Source organism: Megalops cyprinoides, chromosome 5, assembly GCF_013368585.1.
Source record: "Megalops cyprinoides isolate fMegCyp1 chromosome 5, fMegCyp1.pri, whole genome shotgun sequence".
Lineage (NCBI taxonomy): Eukaryota > Metazoa > Chordata > Actinopteri > Elopiformes > Megalopidae > Megalops > Megalops cyprinoides.
This window is the reverse complement of record NC_050587.1, coordinates 4812869-4837500: the sequence shown is the minus strand read 5'-3', so window position 1 is coordinate 4837500 and position 24632 is coordinate 4812869. Positions and strand designations below refer to the sequence as shown.

The 24632-nt window shown below is 42.6% G+C and overlaps 2 protein-coding genes across 2 annotated transcripts in view; both read left to right on the top strand.

The window, feature by feature from the left end:
• Positions 1-6039, top strand: part of LOC118777596 (drebrin-like protein) — a 37010-nt gene extending 30971 nt beyond the window's left edge. The window contains exons 14-18 of the mRNA XM_036528693.1: positions 722-1270; positions 1334-1462; positions 1701-1831; positions 2516-2573; positions 4924-6039. Coding sequence (XP_036384586.1) covers positions 722-1270; positions 1334-1462; positions 1701-1831; positions 2516-2573; positions 4924-5060 — 1004 coding nt within the window. The 3' untranslated portion in view covers positions 5061-6039. The remainder of the gene's footprint in view (positions 1-721; positions 1271-1333; positions 1463-1700; positions 1832-2515; positions 2574-4923) is intronic.
• Positions 6040-12521: 6482 nt separating this feature from the next.
• On the top strand, positions 12522-21002 carry LOC118778041 (AT-rich interactive domain-containing protein 5B-like). The gene is made up of 6 exons (XM_036529355.1): positions 12522-12678; positions 16404-16563; positions 16979-17031; positions 18156-18253; positions 18560-18728; positions 19019-21002. Exons 2-6 carry the CDS (start codon positions 16419-16421, stop codon positions 20459-20461), a joined length of 1908 nt encoding a protein of 635 aa, XP_036385248.1. The 5' UTR covers positions 12522-12678; positions 16404-16418; the 3' UTR covers positions 20462-21002.
• Positions 21003-24632: the final 3630 nt, after the last annotated feature.

Sequence of the window (24632 nt, the reverse complement as noted above, 5' to 3'; positions counted from 1 at the left end):
CAGCCACATTGCTGGTTGATTCTTCCTCTGCTTTAAATGCTGGTCAATCCTACCTGCTGTCCAAGAACCGTGTACACATGGATATAAGTAAGAGCCATACTGTAGGGATCAATCAGTCCATGTTCTGAAAGGTTGCTGTGGATTGTCTTGTAAAAGCTGTGTGCAGTTCTGCCTTCAGTGGAGTGTGACCTTTTGCGTTAGAAATGAGTGGATTGTGAGATGGAACACAAAAGCAGAGGATACAGTGGCTGGTTCCTCAGTGGCGGATCTCAGGTTTTTCATGAGCGATGAGCTGCATGCATCCTGCAGGGCAGCCAGTGATGCTGCATACCAGTTTATATATCAGTCTTCCCTCAGAGTGCTTCCCTCAGGCTGCTCATGCTCACTGCCACTAACAAGAACAAAATGGCCTCTGACCTCCTGCGTGCCTACAGCCGTTCACCTGCCAAACAGCAAGCAAAACTGGAACAAGTGCCGCTTTTTCCTGTCCTTGATTTATGTAAAGTCAGTGCTTGTGGAAGTGCATCAGACTGTAAACGTTCATTGTATCTATGAGGTGTAGTGTGTGATATTATTCTGATAATGCTTTTCACAGCTGTGATAATTTCCCCAAGCAGGGAAAATGAGGAAACTAAACTCTCTTCTATTATAGGCTATAAAGCAAAATTCAAGGTCCTTTTTATGATTTTAATGAATGTCTCTTTGTGCTATTCCCCTCCAGAGTCCCGCTCACCATCCCACAGACGGAGCGACCTGGAGGTCCAGGCCATGCATGTAAGTGCTGAGATCATCCCAGAGGTTGAAGAAGAGGAAGAGGAGGAGCAGGAGGAGGAGGTGGAGGAGAAGAAAGAAGAGGAAGAGGAGGGAGAGGAGAACAAAGAGGAGGAGGGGGAGGAGGAGGAGGAGGAGGAGGAGACAGCCATTCTGGAAGCAGAAGCCCCAGACATCACAGAGGCTGCCACAGATTCAATGGCAGAGGAGGGTCCAGCTGCAGGGGACAGCCAGCTCTCAGACACAGTGCCCCCAGCAAGCAGCCTTGCTGTGGAAGAGACAGTCCCTGCTCTGGACCCCACGGCATCAGAAAAGCCAGACATCCAATCAGAGAAGGAGCCTGAAGGAGAGCCCTCAATGGAAGGTGGAGATGAGGAGGAGGGAGAGGAAGAGGAAGCGGGCCAATCAGACTCAGCACCCCAGGCTGAGCCCCCTGCACCAGCAGAGCAGCCAAGTCTGACTGGACATACTGAAGAAGGGGAGGAAGCAGGTGCCACAGGTGTGTGGGAATGGGGTGAATATACCAATCACGTCACATCACTGACAATGTTTCCCATCACAGGTGAGGCCGTAGATACAGACGTGCCCGAGTCCACACCTCAGGAACCAACACTGCAGTCAGCCAATGGAATGAGAGCTGAAGAAGTGGGGAGGGAAGAAGTTGAAGTATCGTTGGAACGTAATGGCACAGGTTGACACTCAGAATCAGGATTTTTGATAACCTGAGAATGTTTAACCTCAGATGATGTCTATGAAATCTATATTTAAAAGTATATTCTGCAGTTCCCCAAAGACTACACCACACTGACACAAATTTATTCAGTTTATACAAGAGGCAAATATAGTCCACATAATGTGATTGTTTCGGGCACATACAGCTGCTTTCTCAGGTTAAGATAGAGAACGAGCCCATTGTACTTTGTCTCCAGGAGAATCTATCACCCCTTCTGACCAGGACCAGATCTCTAAGGTGATGCCCCATTCCACAAGGCATGATGGGATGGAGGAGGACTCCGGTATGGAGACAGCAGCAGAGGAGAGGGCAGAGAATGGAGAGCAGGTACACAATGGGCTCACTCTGTTACCTCCACTACTTTATCCCCCACTCTCACTCAGTGTGTCCATGAGGGACTGTCCCATAGGGAAACTATGGGAGACATTCTCCACACAACCAGCAGGGGGAGCAAACTTAGCAGTTCAGAGAGAAATCGTAGTTAGTCACAGTGGTGTGCTCATTCACCTTTAATGGCAATCGGTATTGTTTATATAAAGATAGTAAAACAGACCAAAAATAAAAAAACACACAGAGATAGAAGTCAAGCTCAAAAATCATTAGAAATTGGCCTTTACCTCAGTTTGCCTGTCCAGCTTGGCCACTACAGTTGACACCAATAGACAACTGGCAGCTGAACAAGGACAAAGATAATATGGCAGGCTATTCACACTCACTGTGAGCTTGTCTTCTTACTGGCTATACTGACTGTAATTGCCACTCACATTTAGAAGAGTTTAAACTATTCTGCTGATTATAGCCCGTGGCTGCACCTGACCAGAGGTCTTGTGTAGTCAGTTTATGTGTCCATGATTGTACGCCTGCCTGTTTGTGTGGCTTTGTTCCTGATTGGGGAATGGGGAGGAGGTGTGATGCTTTGAGGTGGCCAGTTCACCACCACCATGTGGAGTGGCGTGATGTTGAATGACTCCTCTCTCTTTCTCTCTCTTTTTCTCCCCTTCTTTCCCATAGTCCTCCCTACACACAGATGTACCACTGTGTGTGAGAGTACTGTATGACTACCAAGCAGGTGAGTTTTTTTTTCCTTTTATCTCATCATCCTTCTATTGCTATCGCTATTTCATTCTGTTCACTTTATCACAGTCATACCAAGGAGAACAGGTTTGTGTCGGTATAGCAGCTGGGAGTTTCTGGCCCTCTCCAGTTTTTCAGCTACGTGATGAGCCGTTTGTGCTGGTGGCCAAACAGAATTTCTGCTGGCTGTTCACGCTCTAGCTCACAGGCTTGTGAGTGACAATTAGACTGCATTTTGCTGTCTCTAAGAACAGTATATAACTGTGCTTCAATCTCTCTACATCTCTCAGCATCCTCTTGGCTTTATCTGTGTCTATCGATATGCTGAATATGTCTTTGTTTGTGTGTGTGTATCATGTGCCTCTCTCTCTCCGTCATGACAGGTGCATTCCTTTCATAGGGGACACTATAATGAGTGTTTATGCTACCAGCCCTTTTTTACGAGCTGCTGGCAGTACAAATGACACACCTCCAATAACCACCGCTGATGAGGGGTTGCATGTTTAGGCTATTCATACTTAACACCTACAGTAAAGTGCTGCATGCCAATCAGCAGGGCTGCACAGCACACAATGTCCCTTGATGTGTCCTGGTACCTGGCTTTGGAACTGTTCCCTGATGCCCCTTTTCCTGCACAAAGCAGGAAAGGTCTGATGCAGTACTGGGTCTTGCCTGGAGGTGGTTCCTGAACCAAACTGTACTCTCAGGCTTATAGCTGGATGTCTACAACAACCGCACAGACCTCTCTCTCCTTGAACTGTGTGAGCTGTTTATAAAAATGCGTTGCTGACTCATTAAAGATCCTCGCTGACATTTCTTGAAGCAGAGAAAAGACTTCTGAGGAAGGCAGTCTGCATGACGGGCTAGTGAAGTAAGACTAATTAAATATTCTGTCAGTAAGTAATTATCATTTTGTGACACCCCCCCCCCCCCCCACACACAGACACACACGCACGCACACACACACACACTTGTAGTTCTTTCCTCATAGTATGCAACAGCTCAGTAGGCATCAAATATAAACATGTTATGCTAGTAAAACATGAAATCCAACATATGAGGAATATATTTTTAAAATATCCACCAGGAAAAACAACATATTTTATACAAGCGCAGCAACTTGCCTTTATTCAAGTATATGCATGTTTTATTGAATAATTTTTTTAAAGTATATATTTTAACATCATATCACACAGGTTATGCAAAGCCTTGCATATACTGAAGTCCTACAAAACAAATGTATTACATAATGCATTATGCATTACAATGTCACACAAATATAATCATTACATTGTGCAAACTGAAAAATCTGAGATCTGCTGAAAGTTTTAAGAGGACACATCTATGAGGATGGTGTCTTGAGCAAACAAACATTTCCTGGTTTGTGTTCCAGCTTTTTTGCATAATTATTGTCACTTGTCACTTTCTTGCTATCATAATCATCATCATCAGTCAGTCATTCAGTAAAAACACAGAAGGGATTTTTTTTTTTCCAAAATGGGGCAGCTGGCAGGTGGATCTCACCTGTTCTTTAGGTACATGGTCCTTTCCTTCTCCTCCTCCTCTTTGGTGTTAAGGGACAGTCTTTCATAAAACCTTTTGGTTGAGAGGAGCAGAGCGTGGCGTGACCATACCAGCCAGAATGGCTCTGCAGATGGGCACAGGGCCAAATGGCTGATATCTGCTGATGGGAGAGTTGTCTGGAGCCTGGTGGAGATTTGCTGAAATCTGCTCATTGTTCTCATTGCCATAGGCTCATTGTAAGACAGTTAGGATTTAAACCCCAAAAATTCCACAAACAATGAACAGAGCATTCTAGAAATATCACGTCATACCCCTCAGTGTTCATACATGTTTTGCCCTGGGCTGTCGCTTTTCATGTATGAATGTAACAAATACAAGCAAGTGAGCAGAACATATCACCAGCATTTCACAAACTTCCCCCTTGCTTGAAGGCACCACATTTGAAATAAAAAAGCAGCTTTTAAATTAAATGGACCCTCGTTGTGTGTTTGCATATAATCATATACCTTCTACGTTTCATAACCCTTCATTATGTATGACACATTCATTAATTACAGTGCAAAAAGTAGAGAATCGTCACATTGTGAGCAAAACTTCAACGTTTCAAATGTGTTTCATAGAAGTGTGATGAATGCATACACTAAAAATACAATTTCCCACTGTCTCACATTTAAAAGGGAAAAGTCAGGTGAGAAACGGCAGTTAGATTAAAAGGTGAAATAGTGTACAGCTAGCTCTACTATTCCTCTGATGTTCCTCTAGAATCTGGAATCAGACTGGACTATTCTCTGACCCCCTCTCTGTCCCTCTCTCTCCCTCAGAGGATGAATCAGAGCTCTCCTTAGAGCCCGGGGACATCATCAGCGCTGTGGAAACCGTGGACAAGGCCTGGTGGAGGGGCTACAGCAAAGATGGCCGCCAGGGACTCTTCCCAGCAAACTACGTGGAGACCATCTAGGGAGGAGGCCTTCGTGAGCCACCAGCCCACAGAGAGACAGACGCAGACAGGAAGACACCCAGACATTGTCACACACAAACACACATTCACAGCAAGGCTCCCTTAGGGCCTTGGAACTTCTCCATGCAATGGGAAGTCCACAGCACTGAGGAGAGGCTTTTGCGACCACAAGCGCGATGCCTTAATGTAAAAGTAACAGCACGGGTCACCACAAAGGTATGCCACATCTGAAGACAACTAACCAGCAGTGAGAGGAGGACCAAAAGAGAAGCACATCTTCCCCTCTGGTGTGACAATATTTCAGCTGCAGAGGACAGGACCTCACTGTCATATGGTCAGCACACCAAAGGACATAATATCTCACCTGCTTAGTAATATGTAATTGAGTACTGGTGCATAAAGGCCCTTTGATTTTCACTTCCTGTTTTTTTCTTCTTTATTCTGGCTGATGTAATGAAAGTTTGGTTCACCTCCTGGGGACTGAATGCTGTATTCTCTGTTTTTTTTTGTAAATCAGGATGTGATCTAGCGCGAAATACTGTGTGTGCTGTGATAGTGTGTTTGCGTTTATGCCCAATTAACCTGACGCAATATATAAGTAGCACTGGCGAGGATGCTCTTTTGAATCTTGGTATTCAGCCCTGCCCCGTAGAATGTGTTTGATCGCATTCTTTCAGGACCAAAGTTGTGAAGTCCCCCCCCAAATCCACCTTGTAATTGAAAATACATCACTACATGTTATGTTGTTGATTTCCCGTTGTGTGCATCTATACATTAACAGGTTTTACTGGTCTGTCCTCCCCTGGCTCACTCCCATTTTATAACTTCAGCTCCTGTCATTATGGAATCACATCTTCTCAAAGCAGACAGCTATTTTCAGAGAGAAAGAGACACCAAATAACTCAAATGGCTGCCCTCAAGGAAATGATGGCAAGGAAGATATCAAGTTTTACTTGATGCCTACAGTACACTATAGTCTTACCCAAATAATAAAAAAAAAAAAAAAAAAATATATATATATATATATATATATATATATATATATATATATATAATACACATGAGCAAAATTGTGCTTTATTCCCTCATTTAGCAATTGAAGACCATCAAATGAATGGAATGGCTTTTATTTCAAAACCTGTACATTTTATTATTTTTCATGATTGATTTGTCCTCCACACATGTATAAATGACCATCCGGAACCTTCAGCACATTTTAACATTAACTATTCTATGCTATTCTGTGCTCCTTTAGCCACCACCATTCACATCTCCTTCTCCTGCTTTACGTTAGCATGGCTGATTAGCCTAGCATACAATCCAGGGGTTTGGTGCTTGGTTCCCTTGTTTGGAGCGGTCCCTCTGCTGTAGGTTATGCTGTAAATAAAGTTTCTACAAACTTTTTGAAGCGTGCTGTCCATTCCTTTCCTGTGCCAGCCTTGTCTGGATCAGCGGGTGTTGGGCAATGTTGTACCAGTCCAGCTGGTGTTTTGAAATGGTGTCCTACATTCTGACCGGTTATCTCTGCAGTTCAGGAACACTGACAATGATAGGGAGCCAAGAAAACAATGATTAGATGACCTCATGATTTAGTAAAGTTAGGTTTAAAATGTTTTCTTTAAATAACTACATAAACTGAACTGCTGAACAGTGGTCAACCATTTCCTTTTGCCACCATGCAACTTTAAAAAAAAACCAAGATCATTTCTTTAAAATAATATTGGTCTCAGCCCAATGCTGTCTGTGAAACTAAGTTTGCTTTTCTCTCATTCCATCTCAGTTACTCAGTTACCTATTCACTATGCTGCCAGACAGCATCTTGCATAAACTTCACTCTGTTTGGAGGTGCACAGCAAGAATTCTCACACAAAATTAAGTGACAGGTCACATTTAGTCTTAAATTACCGGCTTACATGTCAGTCTTAAAACCTGTCTGTTGGCTTTAAATCTGTGATGTACTGACTCCCTGCACCCCTTGTCATCCCCCTTCAGTCTTCAATGACTGACTGGCTGGCTCTGTACCCCATATTCTCATATGTGTGCAGCCGGAGACAGGGTCTTTTAACGCTATGAGAGGTCAGAGAGGCAGGATCACTGCCTATCCCTGCCTCCAGTCCTTACAGTGCCGCTGCATGTTTGTGTAAATGCTACTGTTTATAGCTAGCATTTGCAGCTACTATTTGTAGTTTTTGTATTCATGAATTGCTTTGTGAATTTGTTTTTTCTTGACCTGCCCATGCACAGAAAGTGCCATAAAATGAAGTCACTATCATGGTGACTGTGGTGGCAATTATTATAAACCTATAATAAAGTAATCATAGTTTCATAAATTCTGTTTTGGTTGCAGTCTCAAATGCAGTCTCAAAGGAGTAACGTTGCATGGATTCTGCAAGTAATATCTGTGTCATGTTTTTACAAATAGTCTGAAAGATAACAATAAACCTTGTTCAAGAAGGTTTTCCTTCCTTGTTCTAAATACAAAATTGATATCTCATGCTTCCAAATCAAAAACATTTTTGTGTGGCTTATACCCACAGGAAACAGGATGCAAACGGTTATGGAGTATCCTGTGGAGACATGAAACTGCTTTAAGTATCACTCAGATAATATTCAGTATTACTTGAGAGTGATTTAATATTAGATATTACACCCAGAAGATGGCAAAACGGTTTGGAATGTAGGTCTCTATACAGTGACTGACACTAAGGGCTTTGGAATTTGGAGATGGTAATCACGTCTGATGGAAATTTTTGGTATTTTTTATTGTTGTGTTGTTGTTTGTTTTTGTGACTCCACCATTGCCCATTAGAATGATAAGGTTAGTGATAATGGCAGTGATACAGCAGTAATCACCTCAGCCATCTGAAAGTCAAAAAGAACACACAGAACAGCCAATCAGGGTGAATGTGGACAAATTATGTACATTTTTTCCCAGGCCTTTCTTCTCTTAATATGCACCCTCCTTCTCTCAGCGGGTACTGAAAAAAGCCATTCAGATGCTACGCTGTGTAAAATGCATCTGCGATCAGTGACACTCACCTGCACTTCCTTATAAAAAGAATCAGAGCATATCTGGGATGACGCAGCTGTCACGGGTGAACTGATAAGGGCCTGATTGCGCTATGATGGAGGTTTTTCTGTGGCTTCTGTTGATTTCTGCTCTCAGCCACCCTGTCTGTGACAAGCCATGTCTGCACCTTGCTTTGTTGTGCTGTACTGAAAGAGGCAGGGCTTTTTATTTTTGGGAGGGGGGGGTGATTCTGATTGCAAGTCATTTACAGTAAGCCCAACATTAGACAATGGAATCTATGGCATGTTGATCAGCTATCCGCCTGCAGGCTGCTTCAGTTTCCAGTCGGGAAACATTTGATGGCATTTGATTCGCTCATTGTCTGGAGAGGCGACAGACTGATTAGAATAAATGTGATTGCAATGACACTAGATGGCCACAAGATGCTCTCTCCTGAAATAAGACACACTGGCTATTTTTCCCTCTGGAAAACAAAAAACAAAATTGGTCCCAATACTGCTTCAAGGTGTCAAAGCTTGAGGGAACACGTCTAGATCCCAGTCTTCTGGCCAAATGTATATTAAAAATATCCATTTTATCATATAGTTAATTTTTTAATACCCTAAGAACATTTTTTTTTAGAAATAAATTCATCTCATATAGACCTCAGAATTGCACAGTGGTAAGGAGCAGGTCCCATGACCAAAAGGATGCTGGTTCGATTCCCCGCTGTGGCACTGCTGCTGTACCCTTGGGCAAAATACTTAACCCAAATTGCTTCTGCAAAGGTCCAACTGTATAAACGGATAGCATGTCCAAACAGTAACTTATATAACTTGCTCTGGATAAGCGTGTCTGTTAAATGGCAATAATGTATTTGATTTTAACACCCTAATAACATTTTTAAAAAATGAATTAATATGACATAGACCTCAGAGTTTGACGGGGAGAACACAGCATCTGATTCGAATCTGATTCACATTCCTCTACAGTACGACATGTCACGCGTATCTGTGGTGCATTGTTACTGGCTCTGTCAGGGCCTTGTTTGTATATCATCCCTAAAAATCTCTTATGCAACATGCGCATCAAGACAAATTCTAAAGAACAGAGGGACTCCCGGAACCTGACAAGCTTCATTAATTATGCTATCACTAAGCATTTATTAGTCATCTGGATAATGAGGAAGTAGAAAAATCATGTTTGTTTCCCAACAGGGTTCTATTTATGTTCTATTTATATCTCTCATGATCTCATTGTTTGCCAGTTGCATTTAATATGTTTTTACATATGGATATATATATTTTATTCCATTTCCATTTATTCCATACATTTTATTTCCATGGATATATATTTTATCCAATTTTCCCAAATATATTCCATTTTATATGTTCATTTTATACGTTTATATATTCATTTTAATATACTGTATATGAATATATATGAACCCACACTGCATCTAGTTCACTACTCTAAATACAACTTTTACCTGAAGCTCTCAGTAGGGTAATATGCTAAAGACATACCTGGAATCAATGACTAGAAATGGATAATTACTGAAAAGCACTGGCACATCCTGGTTTCTATATTACTGCTATGCATGAATATTAGCACAATTTTCAGTGTGTTAACATCTTTTTAATTATAATTTTTTTTATTAATTAAAAATATTTTTTAAAAAGAAACAGAGAAAAAATTTCCTTCTTCTAGACTTTTGCGGTCATTCTCCCAATTTTAGGTAATTTGCCCTTTCTTCCCACATATCTACAGTATTTCAAACATATGTTTAATTTTTGTATTATGCTTTTTTTCTTTCTAAAACTTCAGACACCTTTTAGTTACAAAGTCTGAAAAAAAATCAAGGTAGCAGCATTCGCAGTACCTGAAACACAAATGATCAGATTACCACAAAATGGCCTTTGTCTCACAGAGTTCCTCTTGGAACTAAGCCCACTGTTTTTCAAGTCAATGTCGGTTTGAAATGTGTGCTGTAGATTTTCCTTGGCATTGTTGTGTCAAATACATAAGAAATAATTCTGTTTACACAGTTAATCAAGGTCTTATTGCTTTCTAGTTTTCCTTCTTACTAGTTAAGTCCTTGTCATCAGTGGAATTTTAACACTTGATGACACTGTTTTGCATGTATAATATGCATATAGCACAATATTATTTCCTGGGTAAAAATACCAGTGGTATTATGTGGGCAGCAGTACAGGGTTAGTGGTAAGCAGCAGGACTTGCAACCCCAATTCCCTGCTCAGACACTGCTGTTGTATGCTTGGGCAAGGTATGTAACCCAGAATTACCTCAGCAAATATCTAGCTGTATAAATGGATAACATGTAAAAAATTATCAGGTTGCTCTGGATAAGACCATCTTCTAAGCAACTAAATGTATATTATTAAGTCACAATTCCTCTAGTAGAGGAGGCATTCTTACAGGCAAGCTACTGACCAAGTTGAAATTAACAATATACACATGGTTGAATGTCCTACCCTCGCCACCACAACATATATGCATTTAAAGATAGCTTTCATACTGTACAGCATTAACAGGATCATTCATTATTACTACATCAAATTAAATTTATTTGTCATTAGCAACACAGCATGGGTTGTGAGTGCTGTATAATTTTTGAATTGTAAGCGTGAAAAGTTTAGGTTGAATCTGTGCCAGCATGTCAAGGCGTTGTAGACACATTGCTCAGCCATGTCTATCAGGCGATGTGGCTCGGAATGCCTGACAGGCACTCTCAGTGTAAGCATCATGGGTGTCTCCCCTCACAAGCCGAGTTTATTCACATGCTCTGAGCTGTCTGCCCACTGTGGAACTGCAATGGGGACACACCAAAAACAACAATCAACCCAGCACTGTCTTCCTCCTGTCAGTCTGTCAGTGACTGATACCTCAGGATATCTGAGGCATGACCCACACGCTGGGACAGTGGAATGGAATAAACCCGGCCATCTTTTTTTCTTTTCTTTTTTATTCTTTCGATTTAATATATCTTATGGCTAAAATAAAAAGGTGATGATGCATATCATTTACCTGTGTTACTTCCCTAAGATCAAATGGTGTCATATATTAGTTTACATAAGCAATCACATATGTTTTATGCTTTTATATGTAAAGGTCTTTACTGTTACACACATATTCTTCATATATTTTTAATATTTTAATAATATACATTGTATCTCATCAAAAAACATACTTTTCTCTGGAAAATTCACTGGGGAAAAATTATTTATTGAAGACATACAGTAAATACAAGTAAATTCTTGTGAGATAAATGCTTATTGAAACAGGTTTTTGTAATGACATTAACACACCTGTATGTCCATCCACTCGGAAAATTTAGTTCTCTTTTTCTCTATGGGACAAATTAATAGCACAGTTGTAAATATTTGTTCACTTTGTTGACTTACAGTTTTCTTGAAACCAGTTATTTGTAATCACAAAGACGCACACTCATTATGCACACTGAATGTGTTTTTGCCATGACAAACTTTGCATACCACAAATAATAAAAATAATTACCTGAATTTTGGTGGGCTCATAGCCCAGAAAAGATTTAATGTGTGCCCTCAGTAGTAAGATTTAATGTGTGCCCTTAGTAGATGTAAGTCTAATCGTTTCAGTCATTGTCAATTATTGCCAGCTATTCAGTTCACAACTAACAAAAGCTTTCAGACCACAATGTACAACCCCCTGTTGTTAAGTCCTTAGGAGTTTACTTGAGTAATTAATCACTCTGACAGTATAATGTGACAGGTAACCCAAGCTGTAATTGAAGCATCAACACTCTTTTCAGAAAACAAATAATGTGACCTTTTAATTTTACCTTAATCCTGTGGTCTAATGACCATGATCAGTCACAGATGTTGTAAAGCAGAAAGAATCACTATGGAAAGTCATTGGTACAAAGGTACTTGTTTGGATGTGTGGGAAAATAAGCTTTAGGCTGAATGCCTTTAGGAAAAGATCTAGGTCCCTTCTGTAGTCCTTCTTTCTCTCAATAATAATATAAAGTACAACTGGAATATCCTATTCCATGACTGCACAGTTCTCATACTAAGGTAATAATAATTACTAAAGATAATTTTGGAATATACATTTCTGGTATAAAGGGCAGTAATATTCAGCATTTATATTTTACTGGATTAAATTGATCCTAATCCAATTTCTGTACATTGGCCAACCAATGCAAATATCCATGGACAAAAAACAAAGGAATGAGCAGGTGAATGTGCGATCTCATCATAGACACTCCCAGATCCGGACGGTATTAGTATGTGAATATTTATCGAAAGCAGTCTAATTATCTGGTACGATCTGCCACAGCGCCCTGGCCTGTTCCTCGCAAACAGGAAGAACCAGTCGGGTTCAAATAGATGCACGGATAGAACACAGGGTAACACCCCTCCGAATGGCAGCCTGTGATGTCACTCAGGTATACACAACAGGTGCGTGTGGGAGAGAAGCGACACAGTTGCCTGAGAGCAAGCACTGAGTACGAGACCAGTGGGACCTGGCTATACCTCCGGAGAGAGCCCACAGCGGAGGCCTGGACACCTCTGACCTCACTTCGGAGTTCCACTGACGCCACAAGTAAGCAGAACGACCGTTCCAGCTACTCTCGCACGTCAATGTTAGCGCTAAGCAGCGAGAAGTTCCGTCCATCAGGCTGGCGGTTACCTCTAGCGCCCGTTCACCTTACCTGTGGAGCGTTTGAGTGGCAGCAGATGGGTCTCTCTGTTTTGTCTTTTACTGGGTCGATGGGTCAGTCCAGTAGAAACTTTGTCACCCTGGCCAGCTGTTGGTTTTGCCAATATGATCACATATATTAACGCAATATATGAGTGGCATATCACTCACATATGACATTAAATTGCATTTATTTGGCAGATGCTCTTGTCCAGAGCAACTTCCAGCGTATGAGAGGACATACGGATTTTGACCGTGAGGGATTTCAGATGGTGTTTGACTACAAGTACATGTGATTTACACAGCCCTGGGACGTTCTATTTCCTCTGCTATCTTGGGAAGAATTACACTCTCTGAACACCAGTTTGAAATGTTCTGAAGACATGAATAGAATCAGATCATTTATTAAGAACTTTGGCTGTCCTAAAGCTTAGATATTCAAACATAACTGTGTGTGTAAATCCATAGCCATTGCCAGTACTGTCATGAAAAGATGGCATTGGAAACCTCACCAGACATGACACAGAAAATTGAAATACTATGTATTTATATGATATATATATATAAGAATATGGCACATGTAGTATGTAAAATTTTATTTCAGAATATGTGAATACAAATGCTATTAATTCTATTATTATTATTATTATTGTTATTATTATTATTATTATTATTATTATTATTATTATAACAATGTTATTTCTATTTTACTATAATATTTTACATTTTTGTTAATATTTTATATCATATATTTTGTAATTTAAATTGCATTATGTCCAAATATGAGTCTGGCTAATGAACACAACATATGTGAGAGTATTAACTGTTACAAGTTCTCTGTTCTGACGCAGGCTGCATTACATACAATTTATGTTCTTTTAATTTCAGCATGTAATGCCATCCCATAGTGGTGAACATAAAATGTTACAGTCCTAATGCTGATGTATTGGAAACTGATGTGGTATAAAATGCTTTAAATTACATTTTCCAGGACAATCACTATCACTACAGTTCCCTTTAGCAGTGTTTTATAATAATAATAATAATAACAACAACTACAACAATAATAACAATAATAATAATAATAACAAGGGCAGCAATGTAGTGTAACAAGAACAAGGAGGGCTCATAACTGATAGGTTGTTGGTTCAGTTCTTTGCTGGGGCACTGCTGTTGTACCCCTGGGCAAGGTACATAATATAGAATTACCTCAGTAAATAGCCTGTGGTATGAAGGGATAACATGAAAAAATTGTAACCCACGTAAGTCGCTCTGGATAAGAGTGTCTGCTAATAATAATAATAATAATAATAATAATAATAATATCAATATCTAATGGTCAGAATAAAAAAGTAAATAAAAAAATAATAATTTTACCTAATGGTGCGTTAGTTATCTCAGATCTATTGGTGTTATGTAATTGTTAATATATTAATCATTAATATAATCAATCACATATGTCTTTTGCTTGAATATGTAAAAGACTTTTGGATAACACATTCAAATTGAAATTCATCAAAAGACCACCACCAAGACATACAAAGGCTTATTTATTGGAATGCCTTTCTTGGTGGTTGGAATACTGTTTTTCTTTTTTTGCATCAGCACAACTTTGCATCCCAAAGTCCTGCAGGTTTACCAAGTGCCCAATACAAATCATGACTCTTTTTGGAAATACACATTAAACTGTACTTATAGTCATTTCACTTTGTGACATTTCATTTGAGTGTGTGTGTCAGTGAGTATTGAGAGTTTTTTTTATCTGAAATATTCCTTTTTTTGAATTTAATCTTTGTCAAAGACATCTTAAACTAAGATTATTTTGGTTTTTGGAAATAAAAAAACATTATTAAAAAAATGAATTCCCTTGGAAAAGATTAAATTTATACTTGGCAGATATACAAAGTAGACGTCTTTCAACCATTGTTAATTATAATTATGAGTATCAATATATTAATGATAATGCAATCAATAGACAATTCAACCACACTTACAAGGGATTGATAAAACAATGATTATACCAATACCCTCAAGGAGATCATTCCTTGGTTCACTGGCTTTCCCGGTTTATTCAGCTAAAAAAAGATCACAATATCTCTCACAAAGATGGTTTCTGCATAATTTCAAACTTACATAAACATGAATTCGTTCGCGTTTCAGACATTTCACAAAGGTGAAAATTTTCCAGTTCTGGCTGATCTTTGTGAAAGGAATGCTGTTGGGCCGCATTGCCACAGCTTCCCGTATCTTTGCATTATTTGCACATTTTCCGGATTCACTGTTTGTGCATTCTCTCAGGTATGCTCTACTATACCATCAACAAAACCCTGCTCCCATGACACACACCGGGAGACCTGTGTTTACTGTAGGAATGCATGATCTCATCCATCTAATGTACTTAAAGCTATAACTGCAGTACATATAGCACTATAGGTGGAGCAATAGAACTACAGAGTGGCAGCTATAAGAACAAAGAGGCTATTTACACTAACACTTACACTTACTCTGACCAGACCACAGCAGTCAGCCTGAATGAAGAGATGAACTATCACCATATGTAACAAAAACATATTTTTATATGTGAAGGGTGCTGGTATACTCCCCTGAGCAGGCTGTATTCTGAGATAGCATCCATAATTAAAATACAATACAGTAAATGCATTATTATGGTGACTCTTTGGAATATTTTTGGGGAAAAAAATCCATATCCTTTATTTTGCAAGGCCACGGTTCTCAGCCTGTGTTGGTTATTGGCTCTCTTTTGCTAAACACCTGTGCCTTGAGCTCCACCTAACCAAAAATGAAGAGATTTCTCTTGTGTAGCCAAGGTGGCCACCCATGCAATGCTTTATCTGCACACTGTTCTATTTTTAAATTGACTAGAGCTCTTCTCTTCCTCTGCAATAACTCCACAGGCTGCTGTATTTAGATGCAACAAATGTATAGATCTAGCACATGCAGCAAAACATTCAGGTTAGCAGTTTACATTATAACACAATATTACAATATTATATTATATAATAGAATGTATTCATTATTATTATTATTATTATTATTATTATTATTATTATTATTATCAGTAGTAGTAGTATATTAGTTCCTTTATAAATGATGTTTGCATTGATTTGGGCTGTTTTGTACTGTGTAACTGTAGACGATTAGATGAGGTGTGGTATCAGCTGTAGGATCAGAGAGTAACGGAGGAGGCAGAGAGTTAGTCTTAGTCATCCTGACAATGTTTTGGCTGCATGTAGAGGGAGCGTCAGATTCTTGGGCGCTGATGTCTTCAAACATGTGAATGAAGCCACTGTGCTTTTCTAGGTTTCTGTTTGTCTGGGAGCATTGGTCACACATCCTCCCCCCTGCAGGGGCAGTCTGCTCGGGGAACAGGTTGGGCCTGCGAGTGGGACAGATCCATCACACAGACTAGCCCCAGGGGACACACAGTCAAACACCGCCACACACTGGCTCTAAGTCGGCAGGAGTGTGATGTGGAGAGGGTTTACTCAAAGGTGTTACCCCACGTCAGAGTTATCCTGATAGATCATCTTCGCTGCCGTCTCAGCATTCAGGCCTTGTTTGCTGGAGTATTAGAGGCCTTATAATAATGCCACCCGCTTGTGTGACAGGTACCGTAGGTTGCCATGTCACAGGAAGGGACAAAGGAGGACAGCACCCTGGAGCCTGGGGAAGAGATGTCCGAGGAAAGCTTCCTCAAGGACCTCTATCTCTACATGAAGAACAGAGACACGCCCATTGAGAGAATACCTCACCTGGGCTTTAAGCAGAGTGAGTGGCTCACACAGACTGGAAGCCCACACACGCATGCACATGCACACACCTACACGCACACACACACACACACACACACACACATGCACACCCACACACCTGCACGCACACGTGCACACACACACACACACACACAAACACACATGCACACCCACACACCTGCACGCACACGTGCACACACACACACACACACACAAACACACATGCACACCCACACACCTGCACGCACACATGTGCACACACACACACACACACATGCTGGGGCTAGAACTACTGTATCTCATACTTATGATTTTTACAGATTGTGTTCCTGCTTGATGATAACTGGCATGAAATTGCTGCTTGACACTGTTTACGTGGTTGATGCACAGACAATAACACACACACACCACTGTTGTTTGTGTTCTTACAGTTGATCTGTTCGTGATGTTCAAGACTGTGCAGAGCCTGGGAGGCTACAACCAGGTAAAATGATTACAACCCATCCTGCAGTACTTTGTTCCCCTTGTACATTCCTCCCTTCAACCACCTAAAGGCGTTTACAGGGATTACACAGACAGAAAGTAGAAATGGATTATATATCAAACTGAAACAAAACACAATGCTGACATTATCAATAAAACAGCTCATTCTGGCTTTCATGTGCCGATAATGTCCTCCCCGATGAGACCTACCAGTCAGTTAGCTCAGTTCCTGTTTCTCAGAGAGCTGCTCCACTGTGCAGGTTTTATGACTAATGATTATCTGAGGAGAAAGAACTCTAAGTGACCATCATACAAGGACAGGGTGCTAGAGACACGCCCGAATCTTTACCAAGATTATGGGAATAAAGGGGGAAAATCCAAAAAATAAGATATGGCTGTTTTGACATAACTTAGAGTGAAAATATGTTGTCATGAAATTGTTATGTTATTCAAGTGACTTTAAAATATTTAACAAAGCCTTACCTTTTGATTGAAAGTTAGAGCCTCTCTCCTTCATTTTGCTCTGAATTGTAGTCTTAGTGCTGCAGGGCCGTTTGTCCTAAATGTCACCATACAAATGGAGCTGGTCATTGGTCACAGGAAATGGGGTGGTTTTCTTTCATTTCAGACTCTCCTGAAATTCAATACAGTCAATATTCAAATAAAGTCAGTTAACACGAATACAGTCAGCTAACGCTCTTCACTGTAATTTAATCAGGAAGGACAACACAGCAGCATGACGATACTGCGTTAAATAGATCGCATGATTGTATAGCAGGAAGTCACCACGAGACATCAATATTTCTCTTGGCACTGAGCGCTAAGGAATGGGAGGCCTCCTCCCTGAAGGGGAAGAATCTAATTAGAGAAAAGTTATTTTTCACTGAACAGACATATCATTAACAGGTGAACCCAGCCAAATCAGAGGGGTAATGTTTAAAAAGCAAGTTATTCCCCAGTTGATTGAATATGCTTAGGAAAACTATTGGAAAACTATTGGAAAACTATGGATTTGATATGTTGCTAACCTGAAAAAGAGATGGAATGAATTGGTCAGTGACTGCCAGTGATAGATGTGGGACACGAACACTGACCTCCAGGTGTGCGTCTCTTCCCCTCTCCCAGGTGACGGCCCACCAGCTGTGGAAGCAGGTGTACAACAAGCTGGGAGGAAACCCTCGCAGCACCAGCGCTGCCACCTGTACCCGTCGGCACTACGAAAAGTGAGTCCCACGCTCATAAAGGCATTTTGCTCTTTTCACTTTCACTTCTTTCACTCTGCCTATTCCACCCCTCCATACACACACCCAAATGGAAGGGTGTGGCACATTTTGTGTGCATGTAAAAACAATTATCTGTGTGTGTGTGTTTGTCTGTGTGTATGCGTGTGTGTGCATGTGTGCGTGTGAATGTTGTGTGTGCGTGTGCGTGCGCATGTATGAGTGTGTGTGTGTGTGTGTGTGTGTGTGTGTGTGTGTGTATACATGCAGGTCAGTACCTTGTACTCACTGTGTGCTGTCCTTGTCCAGGCTCATTCTGCCCTATGAGCGCTATCTGAGGGGAGAAGAGGATAAAGAGCTGGCTCCTCCCCGCCAGCAGAAACGCCCACGCTACACCAGCTTCCCCCATGAGGAAGAAGAGGGTATGCGGGGTGGAAAACGGAGTGCAGGCTACGGACACATGCACACCTCACACCAGGTACGCTCTCTCCAACATCCTTACCTCACAGCAGGTACACTCTTATCCCTTTACTCTCTTGCACCTCCTTACACATCCCAACAGTCATGTGTAGCACGGCTCCTTCAGCCTATGTACAAAGCAATCGGCTTTTTTATGAAGTATGATGTATGTAGTAGTGTGATCCACTATACTGGACTGAATATCTGTAGTACACACTGCCTGAACAGCTGTGAAAATGTAGCTCATAGGAAACAAATCCTTTGTATTCTCTGCTCTAATGGTTTCCCATGCTCCCCCTCTCCCTGTAGAGCACACATGACCTCTTGGCAGACAGGGTCAGGATTGTCCCGATGCCCATGCATTTCCGGCAGTATTTCCATCCTGGCTCAGTGTTGCCGGCTTATCTCCCACTCTCTGCCGCGGTGCCATCACCCCACCTGCACCCCGACCCCCGCGCCCTGTACCCACCCTCCCCCCAGGAGTTCAGCGAGAGGCCCATTCAGCAGCTGGGGCTGCTGCGGGAGCTGGCCAATGAGTATGTCTCCTCCTCAGGCTGGGCGGAGCCACTGAACCTCAGCCGCAAAGCTGGGGGAATGGGCTTGGTGAGCCAGCAGCCGTCCTCCTTCAGCCCTCCTGGCAACAACAAGACGCCCAAGTTCCTCAACAAGGTCGTCCCCCTCTACCCAACCTCCGGCCTGACCAAAGAGGAGGAGCTGGGGGAGCCTGGCAACGAAGCTGCCGCCCCCGCCAAGCACAGCCCCACCCGTCCGGTCAGTCCCCTCCCCATGCAGGAGAAACAGGTCATCGACCTCACCTCCTCCTCCACCTCCTCACGCAGGGCCTCGCCAATCACAGAGGCTGCCGTCAAGACGGAGGCCTTCGGTCCCTTACCTGTCGGACGTCACAGTTCCGCTAGTACAGACACCGCAGCTGCCAAGACTCCAGAGCCCAAGGAGGAGGGTGAGCCCCCCAAACCCAGCCATACCCCTCTCAATCTCAGCCAAAACCTGCTGAGCCCCCGCAAGGGCTCTACAGGCAGGATGGAGATCCAGATCCCTCTGTCGGTGCTGCAAGATCTGCTCAAGGGCAACTTTGGGTCGGTCCCCCAGCACCAGCCCGGTGCCACAGTGCTGCAGTCCAGCGAGGGGGAAGCCAGATCCCGGCAGCGGGTGGATCCAGACGTGCTGCCCGCGGGGGATAACTCCTCGGATCTAAGCTCGGACAGCTGGGGGAACGCGGGGCAAAGGGGTGGCGGCCTGGACAGAGACTGGAGCATGGCCAGCTCCTTCGCCAGGGAGAGTTACCCCACTCTCAGAGATCACTACACAACCAACGGCCATCATCAACACGGGGGCTCACCCAGAGCCAAGGCGGAGGAGTGGGAGCCTGGGTCAGACTGCAGGGGCAACCTCAGGCCGCGCCATCTGGAGGAGCTCCCAAAGAGTCCTACTGGCAGCAACCACTACCGCTGGATGTACGTCCAGCGCAAGGATATGGAAGCCCGGAAGCCAGTCAGCATGGGAGGGGTGCCGGAGGCCCATGCGCGCACGCACCCGGACCTCCGCGAACACAACCCGGGAAGCGCCGGCACTCTGCCGCTGGCGTACAGTCCTGAGGTATCCCACAGACCTCAGCTGCCCGTGTCTGGACCCCCCACCATCCTCATGGTCAACCCCCACACCCCCTCCCTGTACCCCCTAACCCAGGAAGAGTATCTGAAACTGAGACGGCTCATCTCCAGTTCCCCGTGAGGATGGCGGGGGGATCTGCTCCCTCTCCAGAAGCACTGTCATGCTGTAAAGAAAGGGGCGAAACCTTCCCACCGAAAAAAGCAAAAGCAAAAGCAAAATCTGCTGATCTGCTGATCAGACTTTACTGACCAAGGGATCCAGCCATCGAAATTGTAGCACTGCTGTCCACTGTTTTCTGCCAAATGAAGGCACTTACTTTTTCATCTGTTACAGATGTAGCAAAAGATTTTAGGTGATTAAATGTTTACATCTCATACGTTGATTTCCTACTGTGCATTAGTGTAAATCAAAAACCAAGCCTTTTAAGCTAAGTTCTTTTAGAGGGGTTACTCCATGAAGTCTTATTTCATTCATTATGGGTTTAGTTTTGTGTGGTCACCTTACCTTATCAGAACTTTTTTTGACAGCTTGTTTAGTAACTGTAATGAAAACATAATACACTATATATGCTCAACTATCTTACAAAGAGCTGAGCATAGACAGAAATAAGGCATATGACTTTCAGGTCATGTTGATACACAAGTTTTAATTTAATCCAAAGTGAAGCATATCCATTACTACTTGTATTTATTTTCCAAGCTGTAAAATTGCCGTTTTGTATTTACAATTTCATTATTTGTACAGAATATTTCCTTGTTTGTAACTCAGATTCAATAGTGATGACAAGACCTGTGATTCAGCTTCTTGTCATTACCATTAATTTTCAGGAAATGTAGATGATAGATGACAAACCTTTTTTTTTCCCCTTTTTATTGTTATTGCGGAAAAATGTTCCCCTTGTGGTAGATCCCATTGGAACCTTAGTATTATTTTATCTTTTTTAACACAGCAAACTAACTGTAATATCTCTCCTGGTGGCATTATGGTATTTTATTATCTTGAATTTCTTTTAATTATATATTTAATAACAAAAGGAGGCCAGCAGTCACAACAAAAGAGAAAAATGTATCTGTATATATGTGTATACATTACTTGTCTGTTGTTTTGTTTGAAAGTGTTAAGTTTGGAAATTTTTTATGAAGTTTGTGAATATTTTTCAGGTCAATAAATAAGTAAAACATTCAGCATGGTTCTGAGCTACATTTTATGGAAAGTGATGGTCAAATCCTTTACTCCTCACATGCAGGTATCTTCACGCACATACACATTTTATTACAGTCTTATAAAATTATGTAAGACTAATTATTATATAGGCTTATAAAGCAGTTAGTACCAAACCATTGTTCCTACTTCCTACTACAATTTGCGTAATATTATTCCCTAATATTCCCTCATATACCATGAGTAATTGGAATCAATATCATTTTGATATCATTGTGCAGAGTGCCCATTGCATTTATTTAACAGAATCATGGTTGTATTGTACTTATCTACTTAGTCCTGCCAAACAAAAATAAATATTTGTTAATAAATTGGGATGTATCCCTATAGTTACAGCTCTTCTCACCCAGACAGATTCTTCTGAGCATTTATTTCAGCTTTCTCATGCATTTTTTATTGCTAAGCGTTCAAGCTACAGTATGGTTAGATAGGGTTTTATAGAACTAGAGAGCTAGTATTTGTGCTGGTCATATAGGCCTACTGAAGAAAAAGGAGGTATTATTTATGATAATCCAGACACGTAATAATAAATATTACAACTGCTCCGTCAAGTAACCTACAAGAACTGTTTAGACCTATGTTGCCAGTAAAGTCCCTGCCATTGACTATGCACCCATACAAGACAAACCGAAAATGCAACCTCAATACAATGTCTTTTTACAAAACTGAAATGACGTCTTCACAAAGACTGTGGTGGAGGGTGTGTACTGGTTCAAGGGTGGGGGTTGGCCGTCGCCACGGAGTGTCGGTCAGAACACAGGGAAACAGGGCACATCTGATCCTTTAAACTCGTTTAATGGGTATTGGCATAGTCTTGATCGCTTTGCAGGTTTGGAGGTATTTGTGGGTATGTGTGTGTGGTCTGAACAAAAGGCAGATATACATAATATTAGTTATACAGCATTATACAATTATAACTTTATCACTATACAGACACATAACGCTGGGCAAGCAACACAGCAAACTACACAGGGTTATGATATGTACAATCGTGCAATCAGAAATGGCATAACTGACATACTTCTATACAAGACGGGCGCGATACAGTCACGTAGCGTAAGCTTGCATACTACGCACCGGGACATATTTACGTTCACGTAGAGTAGAGTTTATGCGTGTTAATCGTCTCTACGCGTTATAATATTCATTTCTCAACATTACTGATTATGGTGGATGTCTGAAAATATTACTCTAAGCGCAACAACATCTAAACAATTACGCTAACTGAAAACAACTTCGGGGGGCTATCCCCGCTGTACTCGGTAGTAAGTGAGAAGTAACATGGGTAACAACGACACAAGCTTACAGCACACGGTAACAGAGAACTTCGTAAGCAAATTTACTTACTTTAAAGTCATGAACGCACACAGGAAAAGGTGTAACACTTTACTAACTACGCAAAGGTAACTTAATGGCTTCTCACGATTGCCATTTGGTGTCCTGCTCTAACTTGTTTTCTCCCCTCTCGTCTTGCTGTGCTCCGATTGGCTGATCGTCCGTATGGCTTTGCATGGACAGGGAAGGGGCCGCCCTCAGTTAAAGGGGCCGCCCTCCTTTACAGCCGCCCCTACATTCACTGTGTGAATGTACTTCCTGTAGATGGTGTGATCTGGGTAGGAGGTGCCCGTTGGTTGTCATCGTCAGGGATGGCAGGGAGCTTGATGAGCCGAGCTACGGGGCGGTGGTAGCGTTTGCCTTTGACCTGAATGTCCACTGAACGAACATGGCCATCTGCTCCAGGAAAGGTGGTCTCCACCCGCCCAACAGGCCAGAGTGCTCTAGGGAGCTGGTGGTCCATGATCATCACGACGGTCCCAGGAGTGAGGTCATCAGTGTCATTGGTCCATTTCTGTCGTCGCTGTAGAGAGGGTAAGTAATTCTTAATGAAGTAGCTCCAGAATTGATCTGCCAGTACCTGAGTGTGACGCCATCTCCGTCGGCTTAGTAGCTCTGACTCTGGGAAAACAACCTGTGGCAGAGAAGCATCAGGCCGCCCCATCAGCAAGTAGTTAGGGGTCACAGGGTCAGGATCAGCTACATCGGAGGAGACGTATCCGAGGGGCTTTGCGTTCAGGATGGCCTCAACTTCGGTCAGGAGCGTCCTGAGGACTTCTTCGGTCAGCGTCTGAGCTCCTACTATGGTGTGGAGAGCGGCCTTGACAGAGCGAATCTCACGCTCCCACATACCTCCGAAATGTGGTGCATTAGGGGGGTTGTACTGGAACTTGATCTTCTGCTTGGCCAGTAGTGTTTGGAGACCTGGACTCATGGCATTGAAGGCATCCTGCAGCTCTTTGTCGCCCCCTCGAAGGTTGGTTCCCTGGTCACAGAGAAGTTCAAACGGGGTTCCACGGCGGGCCACAAATCGTCGGAGTGCCATAAGGAAGGCGTCTGTATCCATACTATAGAGTAGGTCCAGGTGAACACAACGTGTGGTCATGCACTTAAAGATTACACCCCACCTCTTCTCAATGGATCTCCCCCGCTTTACCATGAAGGGTCCGAAGCAATCCACTCCAGTGGAGTAGAAGGCTGGCTTTAAGAGGCGAAGGCGGGCTGGAGGGAGGTCGGCCATCTTTGGGATCTTGGGTGTAGCTCTCCACTTCTGGCACTCGACACAGGAACGCTGGTGCTGTCGGATGGCTTCTCTTCCTCGGAGAATCCAGTAGGTTCTTCGCACTTCTGCAAAGACTCTTTCTGGGCCAGGATGGCACAGTTTGCTGTCATACTGCTTTATGAGGAGACGGGTGACAGGGTGTTTGGGATCTAGAACTATGGGATGTAAGGTGTCAGGGCTGATGTCTACAGCATGACGCAGTCTCCCGCCCACACGGATGACCTCAGTGCTGACATCAAACTCTGGGGACAATGTGAGGACACGGCTGGAGGAGGGGATACGCTTACCAGCTTTGAGGGCCTGAAACTCTTCTGGGAAGCTGTCCCTCTGGGCCTGCCGAATCAGTGCTGCTTCAGCTTTCTGGTAGTCTGCTGCTCCTGGGTTGCCTGTCTGGCCTGCCGCCCCATGTTGGGACCTGCAAGTTGCCTCCACAAGGTCTTCAAAGGTTGAATA

Coding starts and splice junctions, on each gene's coding strand:
- LOC118778041 (XM_036529355.1), top strand. CDS start 16,419: ATGTCACAGGAAGGGACAAAGGAGGACAGCACCCTGGAGCCTGGGGAA. Junction 16,564..16,978: donor TCACCTGGGCTTTAAGCAGA/GTGAGTGGCTCA, acceptor GTGTTCTTACAG/TTGATCTGTTCGTGATGTTC. Junction 18,254..18,559: donor ACCCGTCGGCACTACGAAAA/GTGAGTCCCACG, acceptor GTCCTTGTCCAG/GCTCATTCTGCCCTATGAGC.